Source organism: Rhopilema esculentum, chromosome 3 (assembly GCF_057945365.1).
Source record: "Rhopilema esculentum isolate cy_ngs chromosome 3, ASM5794536v1, whole genome shotgun sequence".
In the NCBI taxonomy this organism is placed as follows: Eukaryota; Metazoa; Cnidaria; class Scyphozoa; order Rhizostomeae; family Rhizostomatidae; genus Rhopilema; species Rhopilema esculentum.
The window spans coordinates 4,532,070-4,553,728 of record NC_142817.1 but is presented as its reverse complement, the minus strand read 5'-3'; the positions used below and the strand labels follow the sequence as shown (position 1 = coordinate 4,553,728).

Below are 21,659 nucleotides of genomic sequence, written 5' to 3'. Positions count from 1 at the left end.
TTTCTCCTGCTGTCAATTCTGGTCATTTCTTTACAGATGGCAAATTGAAAACCAAACTGTTGAAATTTTCATTTTACTCGAAGAAACTAAAGCACGGAAGTGAGTATAATTATCAGATAATGTCACAAGGTGTATGATATATGTTTGCGCTCTTCTGAGCTATATTCAAATTAAACTAAATACAATAAATGCATGAAATAAAATATATTGATAATTGTTCATAATATTGTAAAAAGCCTCAAGGTTAATACGGCAGTTCTAACAACAAACAAGTTCTCATTTTCTAAATTCTGATAGCTGCATACTTTATTGAGCAGTGTGCCAATTCAACCCTCCAGCCTAGCATGGCATAAAAAAGATTTACAAACATTATACGAAGCAGTGGTTAAGCAAATAGACGAAAAACAGTGGAATATCAAACGACTTTGGTGATATATTACCTGGAGTAGTTGGCACATAAACTGTCCTGACACGTTTTGGTTGGGTCTTTGAGCCAGCACCATATCGGTTCATGGCGGAAACTTGAAATAAATACACGGTTCCTGATTTGAGAGAGCTTATCAACAGTTCTCTTTCGGCCTTCACGTTATCAACCGTGATGTTGTTTTTCATCGTGCCGTCCTCGGCTTGATAATAGATCTATGAAAAGAGAAGATGATATTTAAATCATGTTGATGTTGGATGGTTTAAAGAAGAAAAGGAGGAAAAAGAAGAAAAGAAGAAAAAAAGAGGAAAAAGAACAAAAATAAAAAATAGAAGTGAATATGATGACAGAAAAGTAATAAAGGAAGAGAAAAGGAAGGAGAAGAAGAAAAAGAAGGAAACACATGATGGAGCGAGAGCAAATATAAATTGGTGAAAACAGTTCTGTGAAACGACGAAGGATTCAAAGAAATGACACGATGAAATGGTTTTAATAAGGAATGAATTGAGCAATATAAGGGACACTGGGCGTTAGATATTTTATTCATAAGTATATTAAACTTATACCACGAAATCTTTTTGTGAAAACAAAAACACAACAAGCAGAGGAGGTTGATAAAGCAAGTCAAGATATATCCAAAAAGGTTTCAAGATATCAAACAAAGGAAACAAATTATTATGACGTGTTTGAAACACTTCTGGGATTGTTTTAGATGGCGTCAGAATTCACATGATTTCATGGGAAACACGCTTTTTGCTTATCTAGCGTCAAATACGTCTAAAATTCTATAAGAATTAAATCGTAAAGTGAAATACCTTATATCCAATAATTGAAGGGTCGTTAACGGTGTTCCATCTAAGCACGATTGTGCTCTCTCCAACTGCGGTTTCTCTAACTCCATCTGGTTTTACGGTTGGGACTAAAAAGAAAATAGACTCACACTTCATATCTCCTGGCATATTAAATAGCATGGATTTTAGGAAGGCAATCTTGCAGTTCTAACTAATTAAAATGCGGAAGTATAAAGATTGACATTGGACCAAATCTATACGATCTAGGGGAGTTGAATACTTTAGCAACACTTATTGGGACAAAGGAAAATCAAACATGATGGCCCGTTTATTTCATTGCTGCCTTAACTCCTTTGCATGATTCGCTTGCAGAAGAAATATTTGTGTTAAGATCTGTATGAAATGAAACTCTTTCTTGATATAAAGGCCTGATCTAAAGTAGCAAGCAAGTGCTTTTTCAACACTGAAAATGGTCAAATGAAAACATTCCAACATCTCCTTCGATTCAGCCAAACCACTAAAATTAATTTGTTTATACATTGCTCTGCGAGCGGTTTTAGGACAAAGCACTCTATCTTTTAAGTATAGCTAAAAATAAATCATATATTTTAAATTGACATTAAAACAAATTGATCATGTAAACAAGAGGATAACATCTATCTAGATATAGAGCGTTTCTTTAATTTGACAGTGTTTTCATTTAAAAGGATAATGAGATTTTCAAGGAGCTTTCACATTTAATTGAAATTTGCTTAAAATGAAAAGAATTCAAATAGAAAGTGTCTGCCTTGTTACAAAAATGAATTGCTTTAGAAAAACAAGTTCGACTTGGACGAGAAGAATTTTATTCGGTATTTTGCAAGGTAGTGTCCAGGTCCCAGCATATGAATTAAAATAGAAACCATATTATTTAAGTGAAATTTAAGAACCGCACCGATAAAAATTTTCAAAATATTCGAAGATGACGTAAAAAGGCCAGTAGTCAAAATGAATTCTGACGAACTTGAGTCGTACATGTTAGCGAATCACTAAGCAACAACGACCTTGTTGTCAGTTGCCGTCGAAGAAAGTCCGTTAACATACAGCTTTTTGTCGGGAAGTCGCCAGAACATGAAATGTCGGAACAATACAGGGGTCAAACCTAAACTCAACAATCTCAAGGATCATATTCTTACATAATTCAACACTTACGCCATGTAAAGTCAAAGTTCTTCTTAAGGTAGCTTCCGGTTCCAGCTTTTGTCTTGGCTGCAACGCTGAACTCATACAGCGCAGCTGCAGATAGTCCATCAATTGTAACCCATTTCCTTTGTCCACCAACTTCTACATATTTGTAATCACCTCCCGGCAGCTCCCTGTATTTCACTGAGTAACCATTTATTACACCATTAGTTACCACTGGTTCTGTCCATGTAATTTTTGCCGAACCCATTTCTGCATCTTCAACCGTTATTGAGGCTGGTTGATCTGGAATATCTTCTGGTGTCTTAAAAGGACCGGCTATGTTACTTCCCGGACCATCACCTTCACTATTGTACGCAACTACTTGGAACAAATATGAGGTGTGGGGGCTAAGTTGGACCTGAGTCTTATTGGCACGAGTTGTTTTGAAAATTGCGTCCCTCGGTTTTTCAGGCCATGCTCCCCGCCAAATGAACAGCTGCAAAAGAAATAAACATTTGGTATATCACAATTGAACACAATTCCTCATGCAGATTGAAGAGGCAATAAAAGGATTACACCGTAATAATTCGAATAATGAGCCTTAGAGGGGTTCTTGTTGAAAGCTCGATACTCAATAGAGGGGGTTGTTTGGGAAAGAAGTTTTTTGAAAACTTGCTCTTCTTTACAGAGGACGTATTCGACATGGAGAAAAATTTAAAAAACATCTAAATTTGTGAAAAAAAGAAAAAAAAGATATGAACTGTGTAAACGAGCTAACAAATTAAATCTCACGCCATGCGCTTATGCAAAAATATGGTAATCAAATGGCTGCTTTACTTCGAAGGGAGGGGCTTATTCGCAATGTTTAAAAGAGGGATTACTTGAAGTGAGGGGGAGGGGGCGGGGGTGCTCCTTCAAATTATTACGGCAATAATTTTTTATCAAAAGGCATAAAAAGATAAGTTAAGATGACAGAATAGATGCATACCTTATATCCAAGAAATTTTCCTCGCATAATTTTTCTGTCGGTTTTAACGCCCCTCCACCAAGCAATGGCACTTCTTGATGACTTGATTTGGATTTGGAGGTCTTTTGGAACACCAAGTGGACCTATGATTGAGTGGAACAGATAACACTACATCGATCGATGCAGATAACGCGAAGGAATGAAAAGTCTTAAGTACAAATGGCAGAACAGTCGTAAAGTGTCTTTGGTTGCAAAAAGGGAAGGGGGCAAAGAAAAAGGTAGGGAAAATGCCTTAGTTAAAGGGAACAAAAAGTTGTGGCTTATCTCACGGTGCGGGAGATAGAATGAAAATTCTGGCAACTCACTAACTGATGCTTATTTGTGGTAACACCTGTCTTAAGGAGTCGATACCTAATCGCAATTCTTCAATCATCTCAAATAATCTCAATTAAATTAAGAGTCAAATTTATCATTGTTTAACTAAACATCTCATTGCAAATCATAATTATCTTAGTATAAGGAATAAAAAGCCTTTGTTGAATTAAACGACCATAAAACAAAATTTGCCGTTGGAAAGAAGATCGGTGAATTTTCCTTTACGTTTTTTCTTTTTACACCACATCTTGTTCTCAACAGAAGCTTGATTCTAAAAGCATAGTAGTTTTTCTTGGGTGAAATATGGAAAAATCAATTATGCTTCCGGGAACTAGTATGACGTTAATATGACATTCTGTGACGTAATATATTACACTGTTCGAACATAACTGGGTATCTAATCTGTATCGACTGATCCGCTGAAAATTTAGTAGAGCCAAGTCTAAGGTCAGGGAACTTAATCTCAAACAAAAACAATTCTCCATAAGATTCCTAAGTAATGACACTTGATCTGGGCTGGATACTGAAGACTCAACATGTTGTTTACTAGATCAAAATAAAGATATCTTTCATTATTTAGGGGCCTAATCTACTATTCTATCTAATGTATGAAGCTCAAATTTTTACATCATATGATCAGCCAAAGAGAACGGCCGCCAATATCGGTTCTACTGTAATCCCCTTGTTTTCTCAAGTCAAATGAGAAACACTACGAAAAAACCTTTGACACACTCTTTCGAAATTTAGGCGCAAGACGAAATTACAGCAACTAAAAGGATTATAAAGACTTTTCTTAAAGTTTAATAAAATGCTCTTGGAAGCGATTAACTTCAGAGAGACAGTTTGACAAGCTAATAAAACCAAAAACCAGATCGCTACATTGTTATTTACACATCTACTTCATGGTGGCACTGGTGACGTAGAAGTGAGCGATATGAGGTTTTTCACCGAATCTAGAGAGTTCTTTTCATTTCGGGGTGACATTATTAGGACAAGGGCATGCAGCAAGAACTTTCTTCAATTCAACCCGTAATTCCGATGCAAATGTTCTAGACTCTATCTTTTATACATTCAATTCAAAAACGCAATAAAACAGTTTTAAATAATGCTTCAATAGCAATGTTTCACCGTGATACCGCAAGCATGCTGCAAGTAATTCTAAAGAAAACTGCTCTCTCAAAAACGGCAATGTAAGCAAACGGTACCAAACGTTATTGCGTGCAATAAACACATTTTTACATCAAAAAAATTTAGCAGTATGTGTAAAAGACGGAAAAGTTTTGTGGTGAAAAAACGGGCAATTTCAAAGACAAATATTCTGGCTCCCATGAAACTTTTAATTTGTTTTGGGAGGAAGATTACAGTCCATTCGTCTGGAGGCTGTCGTTCAAACTAGACATACGTCTGCAAAATTAATCGCAGAGCATTTTCTCGTTTCTGTTTTATCTTCAATTTGATCATCAATGCAGTGTAAACACTGGTGATTTTTGCTACACACACGTTGTATCAAGTGTGGCATCATTGAGCCAAAATTGGAACGCTTCATCATTGTGCCAAATTAAGAGAAAAGCAGCTTATTTTGTTTTTGCAATTTTGACACGGAAAGCATGACTGCTTGATTTCGTCAAAACCAACTGATAAGGAATTCAAAGCAATGAAGCAAAACTTTATTTTAGAAATACTTACGCCTTTCCCCAGTGAAGCCGGTTGAAGTTGGGCTAACAGGACCCAGACCAAATTCATTGCCTGCTTGTATCTTAAACTCGTATTGCACATAATATTCTGTGCCACGGACAAGCAAATATGAACCATATTTAACCTGGTTCACTCGCATTTTTCCAAACGTGCCACTTTTTCGATAAAAGACATTGTAAAAGACATCAGGTCCATTTTGCTGCAGTTTCGAAAGTGGCTGAAAAGAGAGCTCGAGAGTCAGCAATACCCAAGGAATAAAAGAAATGAAGGTCTTTAAACAGTGGATAAGAGGAAAACTTATTGGAGAGTTATATCAAGTTACTGTAGTGTTAATGTCAGTACTAAATTATAGCAAGTTTATAGAATAAAAAGATCAAAGGAATTAAAGAAATGAAAGTCTGTAAACAGTGGATAAGAGAAAAACGTATTTGAGAGTTATATCAAGTTACTGTAGTGTAAATGTCAGTACTAAATTATAACAAGTTTATAGAATAAAAGGATCAAAGGAATAAAAGAAATGAAAGTCTGTAAACAGTCGGTGGACAAGAGGAAAACTGGAGTGTTTTATTCAAAACGATATTTCTTATTTGTATATATAATTAAAGGTTACTTCAGTTTGTATGTCAGTACAAAATTATAACAACTATATGATGAAAATCAAAATTGCAATGTATATATCAACAAGGTAATAAGTCAATTAATGCTCTATATTGGAAGCTGGACACAGGTAAGAAATTTTAGGCCAATATTAGCCCGACCTCTTGGGAAGCCTATTTTTAATAGCTACCCGTTATTGGGAATGTCTGCTTTGGGAGCTCTATGCCATCACAGGCTGCTACTACAAGGCTTTGACAACATTAAATAAACTATGGGACAATATTTATCCGATAATTGGAGGGGTCCGAGAAATATCCGTTATTGGAAGAGCCTGCTAACAGAAGGTGTCCATATTAAGGAGGTTTCAGGTATAGGACGAAATCCGTTACATGTTGGGAAATGTCCATTATAAACAGATGCTCGTTTTCGAAAGGTTTCAGTCATTGAGACTACATTATTGGCAACGGCAATGTATTAGCATCAATAATATACGATTTCCCAGTCAAAGTACTGCTGATTTATGAATAAACAGGGTATGAATGGAGAAATCTTACCTGCCACGAAATTTTGATCTCCGTAGGTCCTGTTCCAACTCCTTTCAGGTCGGATGGATATGCAGAGGGCGCTGGTTTAAAGAGAGAACAATCAGGTTAAAAGGCTCCAGATTGGGACGACTTTCTTCACCACAATGTAAATATTCAACATAAAGGCGAGAAGTCCACAATCATCCTGCCTAGTTATCTGACTAAAAATGACTGGTTTTTGATAGCTGCTTAAATGACGTATGCAGACAGCTTCGAACTGCTTTACAAAGCTTCGAAAATTCCACTCTCATGCAAGGCAAGCAAATGTTCATTTGACAGTTGCTTCTTGTAAATGAATTAATCACGCTTCCTCCGCCTACATATAAATCATTCTTTCTAATTTGAAAATATGTTGATCATACATTTAGAAGACCACACCTTACGATCACCCACTAACAAAAAGGAACTTCAATCGATCATTAATTTATCTCCTTTTCCTTTCGAGTCTTATTTTCTTGGTAACCTGTTAATAGGATTTTCCTAGTAAAAGGAAACAAAGGATTTTGAAACATAGAAAACGAATACAATTTCTATATTGGCACGATATTTGTACTTAAGGGTAGTCAAAGGAACCAACACAATGGTTACAGATATATTCAGAACGTCATCCAAGTAAAATCAGAGAAGAATGAACGGCTAAAGAGCTTAATATTGATGTCCTATATCTAACTTAAATTGACAATAGGAAAATTTGAATTTGTCAGAATACCTTTGACTTGAGAAGTCTATATATAGCTCCAAATCCAAGAAAAATCCTAATCTTTTACCCAAAATACATTAGTTGTCATATAAAATAGAGGTTTTAACAGGTTTTCAGACATGAACGTTACTTTTTCTATTTTCAAGAGAATTTATTGCTTACCTCGCGGAGAACTCTTGAGCCAGGGAAATGTCTCTGCACTTGGTGTACTGTTACCAACTCCATTCTCAGACATGACCCGAAAGCGATACGAGGCCCAAGGCGAAAGAAGGACTGTCGCACTTCCACGTGACTTAGTATTCTTTGTTGTCTGAATGTGAAACCAAACTGATGGTTCATATTGAGTTCGATAGAATATATGCACCCTTGTCACCGGGCTGTAGTTGTCCCTTCCGAGGGTCCAGGATATTCGGACATTGTTGTCTTTCAGCTCACCTGTACTGACTTCTGTTGGGCGGCCAGGAACTCCTTGAGTTGAAAAAGAATTTTATAAGAATACTCATTTTGATAGTATAATTAAAGTGTTTTGAAATTAATTGCTTTGATTACATGAAATAGGTTCAGATTGTAATACGACCGAGCAAATGAATTAGCTTTCTGAGAAAAGATATGACTTTGGAAGATTGCATAATACAGGAACGATTAAAGATGAGCTGGAGATATGAAAGGAAACTGAAATATCGTACACGAAAAGGTGCTTGTTGCAAAAACCTCTATCTTGAAATAGTTAACAACGGTTCCAATGAAGGTTTGATGTGATGCTTTCTTGGTTCGATTTAAAACTTCCAGGGAATGAGTTTGCTGCCATCTTTTAGTAGCCTCTCGAAAACAGAAGCTTTCTAACGAGCATGTCGAAAGAATCACAAACTAATGTGGGTAAGCTCTGGCACTTTCAGATAATAATATAAGCCGATGACCTTTTGGGATGTAGAAAAGGTGGATGTTATGGCACAACATAAGAGCTAAGTTGCTTTATGTCGGCCGCTGGTAGGGCATCTACCTCTAATTTCAAATGTACCGTTGTCGGATGAAGGACGTAATTTTTCCTGATCAGCAACCAGTATAATGTAATTTACTCATAATGCTGATTCAGGCTATGAAAGACACAGTTGGACAGTAAAAGTTCTCAAAGCATTTTTTCGTAGAAGAGAACTCATGGATTACTAAGACTAAGAAACCGCATATCTCTGAGCAAACTGAAGTTAAGTCAGATATGATTCGTTTCCCGAGGGTTGACTCGCGGGAGATGACATAATCGGGTTTTCAAAAATAAATAATCAACATGGACAAAAGCGAGTTCTTTGAGAAGAGAATTTCCCAAATAAATATATTACATCGTTATTAAACTGGATTCTCTGAAAAGAAAACATTAACCTATGATTTGGTTACTTGGATTAAATCGAAATGTCGGTGATAACGTTAGCATAATTTCATTTAAGGCACAAAAGAACTTTTGATTGTCAATTTGGTAGTGATTCCGAAGCTGCATTATTAAAAGAGAAAGACGAGCATTATATTTCTCTGTAAGAGAAACATTGACGTTTCTCTTGCCTACATGTCTATCAAGTTTTCACTGATGAAGGTGCTCAATACATTTTCTTTCTAGTTTGGCCTAAACTTTCAAGTCCCATAAAAGCAAATATATCCCTTTAGCTATCTTCAAGCAGAACTCCAGTTTACAAAGAAAAAACTCCAAAAGCTTGATGCTCTTTTCAAAATATAGTCTTTTGGGAGCAGCTTATAAGAACATTGAAAGTTTTATTAGCCTTTTGATTCAGTAGCACCTCAATTGCTACAAACTGGCATAAGATTCTCGTTTATTCATAAAAATGTAATTGTACGAATGTATAAAAAATCTAAAGGAGCTGGGTATAAAATTATCGAAACAAATTTCTCAAAGATGATTTGGGTGAATCTATCTAGAAACGTCCTATCACCAGGTTTGTTTCAACTTCAACATCTTTTAGGCGAAACTCACACTACGCTGTCGGAGCTGCCGTTGTGAAGTTTGGATTTCTTTGCCATTTAACTCGGCATGCACAAGGGCAACAGTGCGCTATATGCATCTTTTGACCTCTAAAGCTGCAGAATAAATGCATGTTCGCACAAAGATTAAGGAAACAAACCCAGGATTATCAGTACAAGATCGAGCTTGCAGCGAGAAAATCGATGCTGGATTGAACAATATTACGGATTCAGAGGGTTTTGTTCGACGGGGGAGGATTCTGCCTACGAGCCAAATATACGGCAGTATAAAAGGGCATCCGGCATGTTTTCAAAATAGACGCAGGCAATCTACCGATTCTGCAAAGAACGTTACACAATGACGGTCGTTCAGAAAACCCTGTTTAATTAATCAACGTCCCTGGTGTCTTACCGCAGCAAATTACCCAGTGTGTTTCAATAACAGGTTAATGTTGTTGACAGCGCTCATTAGCGCACCCAAACCCGCAAAACATACATTTCGAACTCCGAGCGAATAAGCTGCCTGCGGGCTGTTCTTAAATATTTTCTAATTGTTTTTATTCAGCCTAATCGTATGTATGTCAGCTTGATTTAACAAGACTATTCAGGGAAAATTCCTGTAAAAGCCGCAAACCAGTTACGCTGAATAGCGACAGGATAATACCTACTGTTTTAAAAGCAGACGCAGAAACCCGCGGGTTAAAACGCGGACGCCCAACTGATCGTTGCAATGAAAGGTTGAAGCATATTTCTCGATCTGCTAATGGTGTGTTGTTGTGTTTTTAAGAGGAACCAGTATGAAAAGTTTATTGTCATCCTTCTCAATGAAATTTCTTCGACGTTTGAATTGGGAAAGTAAATAACATATCGTGAGGAAGCTGGTTTGAAAGTCAGTTGAAAAGAAAGGAATTTCATATTAACTGAAAAAGAAGGAGCGGCCAAGGTAAACAATGTTTGTGACTCAATGCCAAAAGTGCCTGACTCCTAGCTATGTGCGGAAACGAAGATTGGATTCGATTCCGGTTTGATCACATAAGATTTCCAGGACTTTCTATAAACGCGGGAACTCGCGGGAGTGGCTATTGTGTCGCAATTGATTAGACCGGGGTGTGACCTCGTATTAATCTCAATATGTTGCAGCAGGATTGCTAATCCGAAATCGGATTAATCTTAATCCAATTAAGAACAAAATTGCTACAAATTTCCTACCCTTTTGCCATGTACTGTCAGAAGGAGTTGGGCTGTCTGTTGGATTGGTTAAAGGCGGAACTTTATGGCCGCTATCGATCGAAGGTTCAAGGCCAGAAGGACCTATGGGGTTGAGAGAAGTGAAATTAGCGTACTCTCAACAAAGAACAAAGTGCTCTGTTTCCTACCCCCTTTTAGCCATTATCTGCATTTTTACTCGCTGTTATGCACTGGTGTTTTCAAACGCACGCTTTGAGCAATCTAGAGAATGTTAAACTCGTTGCAGAGTGAATAAACAATGCTAGCTTTTGGTTAAGACTCATAAACAGACTTGCTTGCTTTACTCACATTTCAACGGTGCTTCTTATTCGAATGACTAGCACGTGGAAAAGGGAATCCACAGCCACACCAGCTTCTTCAATAATTCACAGTTGTAATTTCAATAAACAATGTATATACGCCACAATTGAAGATAAACTTGAACAGTTGATGCCATGGAAATAACAGATGAGAGAAGTATTTCTCCAATAGACAAGGCCTGTTGTCATACCTTTTTAAAAAGGCGAACAATTCATCGTTCTCCAATGCAACTTTTAACAGAAATAAAAAGGAAAGCAATCCAGATGCTTGTAGCTAAGACGCAGCTTTCCACGATTCAAAACAACAGAGTTTACTTTGACAGATGCCAGGATTCTTTAGACCTTGTGCTAATGGGTCTGCATAGCAGTTTCCCTAAGACATCTTTTAAATGCTCTTATGTTTTAAGCATCTTACTGGATTATGCAGCCTATCCCTTCACTAATTCCTTTACGTTTGTTTTACAGGCCGAAATTCACCTTACAAAAAGAATCGGTTAATCTTACCAGAACTGAGTATAACAACTGGATTGACGGCTAATGTTTGAAACCCGAAGCCCTGAACTGGATGGATCGATGGGAAAACCGAATCGAACTCAAGATGACAATCCAGAACTGGCTGCAATCCGGACTCGAATGCAATCACATGCTTGATAACACAATATGAAATTAAGCGTAGAAGATTAAAGTGTTAGCGGTGTAACTAGCGGCAAAAAACAGAAAAGAAGGGAATAATAAGTTTATAATTTAGGATATTAAATTTAGACAGAATTTCACGCTGCCCATTAGCGGGATAGGCTCTTTCGGATGATTTGAAATTAATGATGATAAAAGAAACAGGTTTCAGCAAGAACGGGATAGCTTCAGAAAAGCCAAGATGCAACTATTCTTGAACAGCTTAAGAAGTGATGTACATGTAAGAATGACTTTTTCACTGACGGGGGTTGGTGTAGTGTTCATCAAAGGAAAATACAAGTCCCTTACAGGTCTGTGCTCATGTTGTAAAGACAATGTTGAAATGAAGTAAATCTTTCGGAAACACATTTACTTCGAGTCACATCATTCAAGAAATATTAATTATTCACCACAAAGTTATTTTTCAAGTTTTTTATACTTCGAAAGCTATTTGTTAAAGTCTTGCTAGCAAGGAAAGGCTTGAATAAAATGCAACGAAAGAAAAACAGAGAAAAAGACTCAAAGTAGTTGGTATTGACCCTGAAGTATTGAACTATGAACCGTAGCGAGTAACCGGTGGTTTCTCCGTGGTAACTCCTTGGAAGTTTGGAAACCAAAACAATTGACTGTTGTTTCATGTAGAAAGAAAAAGAAAAAATATCTAGCAATTCTAAAAAAATCAGGAAGGAGATTCAGATGTAGTCGAGAAAGAAACTGTTTGCAACTTGGCATCTTTAGTTACGTGCACGACTGACTTTGTCAACAATCTCGTTAAAATTGTATAGAGTATGAAAATCTGCAAGAATCTATAGGTAAGAAGGTAGGATGTGACAAGAAGACAGAAGAGGAAACTAACAAGAAGCCAAGTTTTTTTACAGAAAGCAAAAAATGCAAAAAAGAATATTCTCTTGACATCTTCGGAGTATTTCTGGTTTCAAATGTTATCATCTGTATCATATCATTGTTCCTTGTCTTAGAAGGTTTATTCCCAACAATTTCGAGGCATTCTGTCTCTTTCGTTTATGTAAGCAAATGAGAATAAGCTTAAAGCATAGGAAAAATTATGTTATTGGGTTGATGATTTCGTTCGCGTTGACCCAATAATAAACCATTAAGAGAAATCTCTGCTTACGAAAGCAAATGAGAAACATTCTAAGAAGTGTTGTTGCCTGGAAAAGGGTATCGAAACAGTGATAATCGTGTAGGATTCTGCTCGCATGTGAGCTTGAAATTACATGGACTGGCATTGCTTTGAAAACCTATCCCATGCTTTTTCGGTAGACTTAATGACAAAAAGTATCGAACAAGAAGTTAAGCGAGTGCTTTAGATAGAATACACAAGCAGAGAGCATCTGCACTGAAATTTGGAGTACAGTTCAAATAGCCTTCTAGTTTCAGCGTAACGTGCATTTGCAATGGCTTCCTATTGTTTGAAAAATATTTGGAGGGTTTCATTTAAAACAAAGCAGACAAAGGGTAATAGAGAGAATGAGGCTTTAAAGTTGGGCAGGATTTAGAGATTAGCAACTAAGGGCACCTCAGTAAACCAAAGATGGAAATACCAGGAGGCAGATATGTTCTAATAGGAAATTAATTGGAATTAAATGAAGCACTAATCTCACTTCGCATACGAATATTAGAGATAAAAATATGGAGATCAAGCCAACATGGTCATGATAATAAATAGACACAGCGGTCAGCTTTAATTAAATGATAAAAACAATATGCTTTATTGGACGATAGACCATTGGATTATGGTGTTACGATTTAATAGAAGATCACAGCAAGAAATAGTTCGAGCAGATTTCGGACATTCAGAGGCGGATTGTTAACTTTTGTAAATTGCAGTTGGGTGCCAAGAGCGCTAAGTAAACATGTAGTAAAACGGATTTGATTGCATTTATATTGATTAGCAAAAAATCTAGGTTTGGATCTTAAAAGAGATACTTCTTTCGCAATCGGTTGTTGGAACAAGATTTGACTTCTTGTTCCACCTTGCAGTAACAAGGTGACGAAAATCACAATAGATTTTCAAAACGAGTCAAATGGCAGGCCATAAAAGAAGTTTGTGCACTGTGTAGCAAACGTAGTCAACAGGAGGCATTGGAAGATGCGATGAAAACAAAGTATTGAACGTCTCCATTCATACATCGAACAGTAACGCATGTTTGCATTGAAAGAAGAATGATATAGCACCTCACACGAGTCACCAATGTATCCGAATTCAATGATATTGTAGAGCAGAGATCAAACACAAGTTGAGAAAAATGTTTCAAAGAATTTGAATAATATAAAATCATTTGAACATCATTGATGTCACGTAAAAACACTATCTGATCAGTTTGAACCTCGGCATCTCCCAAATAGAATACCAGATTCACGATCTTTATCAATTTAGTATCAAAGCATATTCACATAGATTTGATCTGTTGCGCTAAGCATCACGGTCAATATGTCTAATAGGAAGCAAAGCTAGATAGCTTGAACTTTTAAAAAAGCGTCTAGTCACTCACGAGAAAGACATTGACGAGATTTAAAGGTTGATAAAGACGGCCGAATGACATGAGGATGGACGTGTATATTGGCGATTGACATAATTAATGAATCCTTTTAAAACGTGCGTCATTGTTTAGAATTCGGAACATAATGAATATTTGTGGTCATTATTAAAAAACTGCTTTTGAGAATAGCAAAAGGTTCTGTGTATTTATCCCTAACATCTTACTGCTTTGCAAAATTGAGTATAGTTTGTAGGACAAACCTCTTTGATAAAAACAAACGATTCAGCAAAAGTTTTTTAACTCAGTAGAATCTTTTATTTGTTAAGTTCAAGTTGCACTCGAAAGACAAATGGTTTGACCTTATCACGCTTTACAGCTGCTAAAACTACTTCAAAAGAAGACTCTTCTGATGAAAATCTATTTTACTAAATATCTTACATATAATTGCAGGCCACGATTTCTGGCATACGGAACAAAAAGTTTGAAATCACCAGCGCATTGAAAGAACGACCAGCGCGCACGCATTGATAAACTGTCATTGTGTTTATCGCAATTAAACTCTGCCTCGCAGTATGTCGATGCAAACTAGGTAGCGTCAGGAAAACAGTGAGTATAATGCGATCAGTCTCCTGGGGAAATGTGTTCCATATAAGGGCCACCCTTCTGACAGACATGGCTAAAAGGAGTAGGATATGAGCAGTAACAACAGGCGAACCTTCACCCCTCCGAAACTGAATATGCATGCCAGCAGCACGAAATGTGATGCAGAACTGCATCGCAGCTGAGCAAACGTCTCAAAGAGAACTTACTTTGAGCAAATATTTTCGAAGAGAGGGGTGAAGCTCTAAACAACAATACAATTTTACATAAATAAAATATACGAAAAAGACATTTAAAGGAAAAGTATACAAACCTTTGTTTATTGACATATGCAAATGATGCGTTCATTAAGCGGTATTAGTAAAATAATAAGGAATTTTCACAACCAATTGAGTTCAAGTTTATTCTTAAACAAAGATTTTCTCGATACTAAATTCTCAATCAAAGGAAAACTTTGAGCATGCTTCAATTTAATGATGTCATCTCTAGATTATAATAAATAGTCAGATATGATGAAGGCAAGGAAAAACAAAAAATATTTTTTTTCGAATTTCAGTAGAAGCTTTTTTGAAAATGGTGTTTTCGCCACAGAAGCTGTCTTCAAAAAATAGTCAATATGAAGTTTTGGCCTAATTTAATAACTGCAAATCACCGGAATTCAAAGATAAGCCACTAACCTGTGACTGTAAGGTACGCCTCAGCTGTGTCCGTAGAACCAATTTTTCCAGTAGTCATTGCTACACATTTGTACATTCCAAGGTCGGTCATACGCAAGGCTGCAAAATGCAGAACCGACGTGTGCGTTCCGACTTTTTTTGTATAGACACGGCTATTTTCAATTAATCTAACAAAGTTCTTTTCCCATCTGAAAAAGACTTCTAATACATTTGCTGTTTCCACTCCACATGTGAGATTCATACTTGTGCCGACTTTGGCCGTAGCAGACTGAGGTGGTCTTGTGATTGCTATCCGTGCTGAAATGTTAAAATACAGAACAACATATAAGAGTGTGAATGCAACAAGCAAAATATACATATGTTTACTATGGTATAAAATGAACAATAACTCTCTACCGGTCTGTCATGAAGTGGTCGATACCGTATAGGCAGAGCTGTACTAGCTATTTGGTGCATAGAACAGGACGGTTGTTTCTCCAAATTTCACGCTTAATGCGATCATCAGGCAATTGTCCTATGATATATACATATATACAAGGTGAACTGTTCATTGGTAAAACACACTACAGTGGCCACGCCTTTGTTAACGGCAAATAGGGATTGAAGCCTCGGCATTGAAGCCAGCCCCCTCCTTATATAGCAACTGTCCAAAGTTAGTATAAAAAGGAGTTAAAAGAACATGAAATGGTTTTTCAATTTCTTCCAATTTGGAGAGGAAAGCATAATTGTTTCTTGAGCCCTTTTGCTGCCAAACAAAGCTTCATTTTCTCAAAGAGATGACATGATAAACTTAACCTTGAAATCCAATTTCAATGTGGCGGTTAGCAGGAACTACTATTGTTACATATCAAGGTAGCTTTTTATACACAATAACTGAATTTTTTTAGTCCCAGAGAATAGAGTCTTTAAGAAGGTTACAATAGAGTTGTGTTGCAAGCGTGATAGTGATTTCAAGTTGTTTTACACGTGAAGTTGTGTCAGTATAATTAGCCTGTACTGAAATTACAAAAACTGACTAGTACTACTGTTCGAAAGACTCTTATAAGTAATTTTAATTAGCTACTAAATAAATGTTGTTATTTTCGGTTGAATGAAATGAATTAGAAAAAAACATCAATTTAACTGCTTTAGAAAAATTTAGCCAATGTTATATAAGAAAAATCAATGATATTAGGAGGGGAAGGGTGGCTCATTTGGGAAGAGGGCTTCTGACGTCTATATGTAAGAATAAAAATGTGAAATACTGGCAAACAAACTCAATTTACGTACCTCTGACAAACAATTCAGCACTTCTACTTGCAGAACCGATGCTATTGCGCACCAAGCATTTGTATCTACTCCGATCTGACAATACAACTCTCTCAATCCTCAAACTACCATTTGGTAAAATTGTCGTTCTCCCTTGACTGAGAACCTCTTTTTCACCATTAGCATCGCTCTTTCGCCAACGAATTGAAGGTTTCGGTGAGCCTATTGGACTACACGTGATTTCAGCTACCCCACCTATCAGCACGTGGGTATTAGAGGGTGAGACGCTACCGGGTCCGAAACCAGCTGGAATTTCTGTTTTGAAAAAGATACTTAGATATGAAGATCGCGGGAAGAGAGCTAAGATGTCTAACTTTTAAACATATACTGATAAAATACAAGAAGCACCCAAATATAAAATGTGCATTGTAATATACTAAATAAATATGAAAGTAATAATTGTTGTGTTTATTCAAGAATAGAGTTACTTTGGTGACAGTAACCTCACACGAGTAATAATACTCTAATATTACTCGAGAATCAAAATTGATATCAATTTCATATAAAATTTTAGCTTTGGTTAAAATTCCCAAATTCCCATAAAATTCCTCTAGGGAAGCGAAATTTATTATGAAAAAATCCAACCAGACATATATGAAAAACGAAAGATAAACATACCAATGACTTGTAATCTTGCAGACGACATCAACTCTCCATGGATACTTTTCGCACTGCATTGATACATCCCAGAGTGCAGTTTTTCGATCGGGGATATCGTCAAATTTCCACCTGCTACCGTATACTCCTTTCCTGTGAATATTCTTTTTGTATTGAAAAACCAAGTGTACGAAGGCATAGGCAACCCGCTGGCCAAGCAGTGAAGAGTTTTCGACTCGCTGATATCTGCCAACGTGTCCTCTGGTTGGACAATCCAGCGTGGTCTCTCTATGGGTAAAATACATTTTGTTTCATATAAGCTTGCAGAGAATTCATTTGAGTAGAGCAAAAATCATAAAATGACAAGTTTGCGTAAATCCGGATGTTGGGACCAGTGGCATTGGCACCTTATTCCCAGTTATAAAAATTGCTACTAGTGTTATTAAAATAAGACTTTAACTTAAAAAATCCTCTTTTACAACTAAGCTACAAAACTTTCGTTTTTATAATTGATAAAACACATATCCTATAACAGAAGCTCAATTTAGAATCTATATTCAAAAATTCAAAAAGATACACAAAAATGATACATTTGATGAAATAAATGCAAAAATCATAATCTTCTGACATCAGAAGCATGAAAACTAGAAATTCCGGTTCAAGTAAACATTTTAATTGCAAAATACTTGATGCAAAATCACATACCATCTCCTGTTACATAAAACGTTCTTGAATCAGACTGTCCGAATGAGTTTTTTGCTTCACAAATATAGGCACCGATATCTGACTTTAAAAGCGGTCGGAACTTGGCAATTCTCTTATTTCCATCACGTGATCCAAGGATGATATCTGAGTCACGTTTTCGAATCTTAATTTGAGGAACAGGCCTGAGAAACAAAAAGCAATGTGAGGATGAACTTTTAGACTTAGCTGAGGATGAAGAATAAAAGTCTATTCAACACCAAGATCGTACTCAGCATTAAATACATCCCCAAAAAGCCTGAATTTGCCGGGTAACTCAATAAATTTAACCCTTGTTGACCAATCTGTATACTGAGAGTAGGACTCTTAGGGTTTAAATGAATTTTTTTTAAATTTTTTAAGGTCAGGATAGTTGTCTTCTTTAGCTTAGAGATAAATACCAATAATCATGGAATTCATTCAGTTTTCCTGTAACTTAAAATGTACTTTTTTCAAATACAACAACTTGAGATTCTATAATAATGATTTTTATGAATAATAAAATGCCGATAAATTATTATAACAAAGACAGTGCTAAAATGTTTATATAATTATTTGCTAAAAATGTTTAAGCCAATCCAAATAATTGTTTGCGTAAAGATCCTGAATTCTAGTTTCACTTTCAGATCGGTAAACTGCTCATAATTGAACACAAATTTACGACACAAAATTCATACAAAACTACATGTCTGCAAGAAGCTCAATTGACAACGAATTAACCATCACATATCTAACCTTCCGTAAGCAATGCATTCAATGTCATAGTTATCTCCAATAACAGCTCTTTTCGTTGTGACGTGCCAAATTCTTGGAGCAGTATTCTTCTGGACTAGAACTGAAATACGAGAGAAGCTGTTATAAGGAAAGTCACCTAAATCCCATTCAGACATAAACTATAATGAATTCCTGACTTTTCACTTCATTTTTACGCAAAGATTGAATACAGCTGCCAATTTAAACTCAATTTGTTTACTGAAAATTTATAGGCTTTAGATGGAAGAACGCGTCGATTTGAGCTGTGTATACAAAATTAATCACTGTACATCGTACAATATACTTGAAAGAACTCAAGTTATTGCAGTTTATTTAAAACTCAAAAGCCGAAGGTACATAAATGGTTTAGGAAGTAAATTGAAGATAACCAATACATTTGATGAAGATATTTCATTATCCTGCACTTAGGGATAGGAAAAAGAGAGATTCTAAGACGGGAGTCAAATTGATAAAATAGCTTAAAGAGGAACTGTTGAATCTCTAGCAGAAGTAAAAGACATCAGTTTAGTCGACAAATACATTTCTTAGAAAAAGAACATCCACTTGCATCTTAAATTATGTTGAGAATAGCTTTCGGGAACCAAGAAATCAAAATATACGAAATGTGAAGCTACACTAAAACACCTTTCTCATTTTCCGAAACAAGCTACAATCCCGGACAAAATTGTTGAGACAAAATGCAATTTCTGCAATTTTCTACTTTACATCGCCCCTATAAATTCGAATCCCCCCTTTCCCCCCCGAATCAATGTTGGATTTGTAGTTCTTCCATTTCTCCTTCAAAATCATGCATTCAACATTAAATTAGGGGAGGGGGAAAAGTTATTTTTGAAAGAGAAGTGAAAACATAAGCTTTCCTTGAAAAGTCTCAACCATTTTTGTCCGGGACTGTAGATTCAAAGTTGAAAATATACCTGGGTTAACAACCAATTCAACCGTCCTGCTTTCATGCTTTCCAAGATGATGATTCTCAACATTGCAATAATATTGCCCACTATCCGTCGTTTTAGTATAAGCAAAATACAAGTAGTTCCCATCAGAATTTGTTGAATAGTGAGTTCCTTCTACCGAATGTAATGTATTGTTTTCGTCACCCTTCTCGGAACTACGTTTGGTCCAATAAATATGTCGATCAGGGAATGAGTTTGGCGCATGACATTCCAGTAGTGCATGGTCACCTTCGTTGACTGTTACCTCAGTATCAGGCATGGAAAATTTGTCCATATCTGTTGAAACAAAATGATTCTTGTTAATTCTGAAATTTCTTGGGGCAAAATATTGCAAGGTACGTTTAATACAAATTTCTAAGGCTAATGTGTAGAAAAACGAGCATATAAATAAAGGATATCTGAAAAAACTTCTATTTCAAATTTAAAAAAAATTAGCATATAAAAAATTCTATTTCAAAGAGCAAAATCTTGACGTAAAATAAATTATTTCCAGATGGGACCTGCTAAGCAAAACGTAAACAAACTACAAAAGACATTGTAATTCAGAAGCTACTCATTCTGTTCATTGGCTGTTGTGTCTTATTCTTCAAATTAAAAAGTTTTATCGAATCAAAAATCGAGAGCTTGAAATTATTCCTGACCAAAATGAACCAATCAATCCAGGCGAAGAACCCGATACATACACAGTGATAGCCGCGTTAATAACGCAGACAACAATTACTTACTGCAAGAGAAAGAAGGAAAGAGTATACTTACATGGGAAGATGATCTCGGCCTCCTTACTGACTACTTTGCCAACAGAATTGCCCACGATGCATCGATAACGTCCTTGATCTCTATTCTTCTCGACTTTCGAAATTATCAAGGGGCCATCCGGAAGCAATGTTAAATGATTTGAATTTTTTATATCTAAGTTTATTCCATTTCTCTGCCAAATTATATTTAAAGGTCTCTCTCCATCAACTAAACACGGTATGGTGATATTGTCATTTTGCACGATGATGTCATTTGGTGGTAATCGTATAACGGGTTGGGCTCTACCTTTTTCATCTGCAAAAGAAACCAGGCTTGTAACTAGAATAATGAAACTAAAATCTGCAGCAACTTTAACAAGCTTTTGAAGTTGAATTCATTATTTGCGGGAATTGAATTTTAAAATTTGAAGTCTATTAATGCACTTTTGATAAGAATATAATATGGCAGTAAATTCTTTATTTATTGACATTTCTCTGTAATAGACCATAATAAATGGGTCTATATTTTGTCCCGAATATCTTTCCTGTGACGAAAACTTTGAAAATGCAACCTCAAAAAACCGGGCTACTCTCAACAAGGGAGAGTAGCACTGATCGAGAAATGCCAAGATACAAACGTTTTACTGGATGTCTTACTGTTTTATGTTGCATAGCACTATTAATAAAAATGGACTAAATATTTATTCGCTATTGAAGAATACAAAGTAACGTCACAAAAATTAAATACATTACATGCTGGAACGAATACAATAGCACTCAGGACAGATAATACTTTTATCACGCTTTCATTTAGAACCTGATTCGCAAAATCACAACAGAATATATAACGTAAGACCATATCATGAAACATCTGAGGATATCAATCATATCGATCGATCAATAATCACCATATCAAAGTGAATATCGACACGATATACAAAATCAATTTTAATGATATCACGAACATCTCATACCTGATAAAATCAATGTTATTTGAAGCAAGATCGTTAGGGCCCTCAAATAAAAGCTCTTGATCCATGTCATCGTTCACATTTGTAACGAATGCCCGTCATCCTTTACTATAAAAAAGAGAGAGATTGTCAAAATAATTCAGCTTTATTTCAAAACAATTTGCTAACTCCTGTCATGATAAAACTGTCTGTTATATTGGTAAAATTGACAAAGACTAAAAACGTTTTTAAGTCCATGTGTCTAATTATTAGCCATTAAGAACAGGCTAACTTGTTCAATCGAAAGAGATCAGGCCAAAAGGTATGGATACTGATTGAGGGCAGA

At 36.0% G+C, this 21,659-nt stretch overlaps 1 protein-coding gene across 5 annotated transcripts in view; it reads right to left on the bottom strand.

Moving 5' to 3' along the window:
- Positions 1 to 21,659, bottom strand: part of LOC135692922 (contactin-3) — a 90,250-nt gene that overhangs the window by 2,498 nt on the left and 66,093 nt on the right. For 4 of the 5 annotated variants that reach the window (XM_065211268.2, XM_065211267.2, XM_065211269.2 and 1 more), the window contains 16 exons: positions 21,338 to 21,442; positions 20,386 to 20,679; positions 19,594 to 19,905; positions 18,641 to 18,740; positions 17,870 to 18,051; positions 17,186 to 17,452; positions 16,529 to 16,822; positions 15,260 to 15,556; positions 10,472 to 10,573; positions 7,460 to 7,765; positions 6,568 to 6,638; positions 5,408 to 5,633; positions 3,368 to 3,489; positions 2,407 to 2,875; positions 1,240 to 1,343; positions 441 to 639 (listed from right to left, as the gene is read on the bottom strand). In XM_065211268.2, the coding sequence (XP_065067340.2) occupies positions 441 to 639; positions 1,240 to 1,343; positions 2,407 to 2,875; positions 3,368 to 3,489; positions 5,408 to 5,633; positions 6,568 to 6,638; positions 7,460 to 7,765; positions 10,472 to 10,573; positions 15,260 to 15,556; positions 16,529 to 16,822; positions 17,186 to 17,452; positions 17,870 to 18,051; positions 18,641 to 18,740; positions 19,594 to 19,905; positions 20,386 to 20,679; positions 21,338 to 21,407 (3,415 nt within the window). In that variant the 5' untranslated portion in view covers positions 21,408 to 21,442. The remainder of the gene's footprint in view (positions 1 to 440; positions 640 to 1,239; positions 1,344 to 2,406; positions 2,876 to 3,367; positions 3,490 to 5,407; positions 5,634 to 6,567; positions 6,639 to 7,459; positions 7,766 to 10,471; positions 10,574 to 15,259; positions 15,557 to 16,528; positions 16,823 to 17,185; positions 17,453 to 17,869; positions 18,052 to 18,640; positions 18,741 to 19,593; positions 19,906 to 20,385; positions 20,680 to 21,337; positions 21,443 to 21,659) is intronic. The other variant, XM_065211271.2, reaches the window with a different exon arrangement.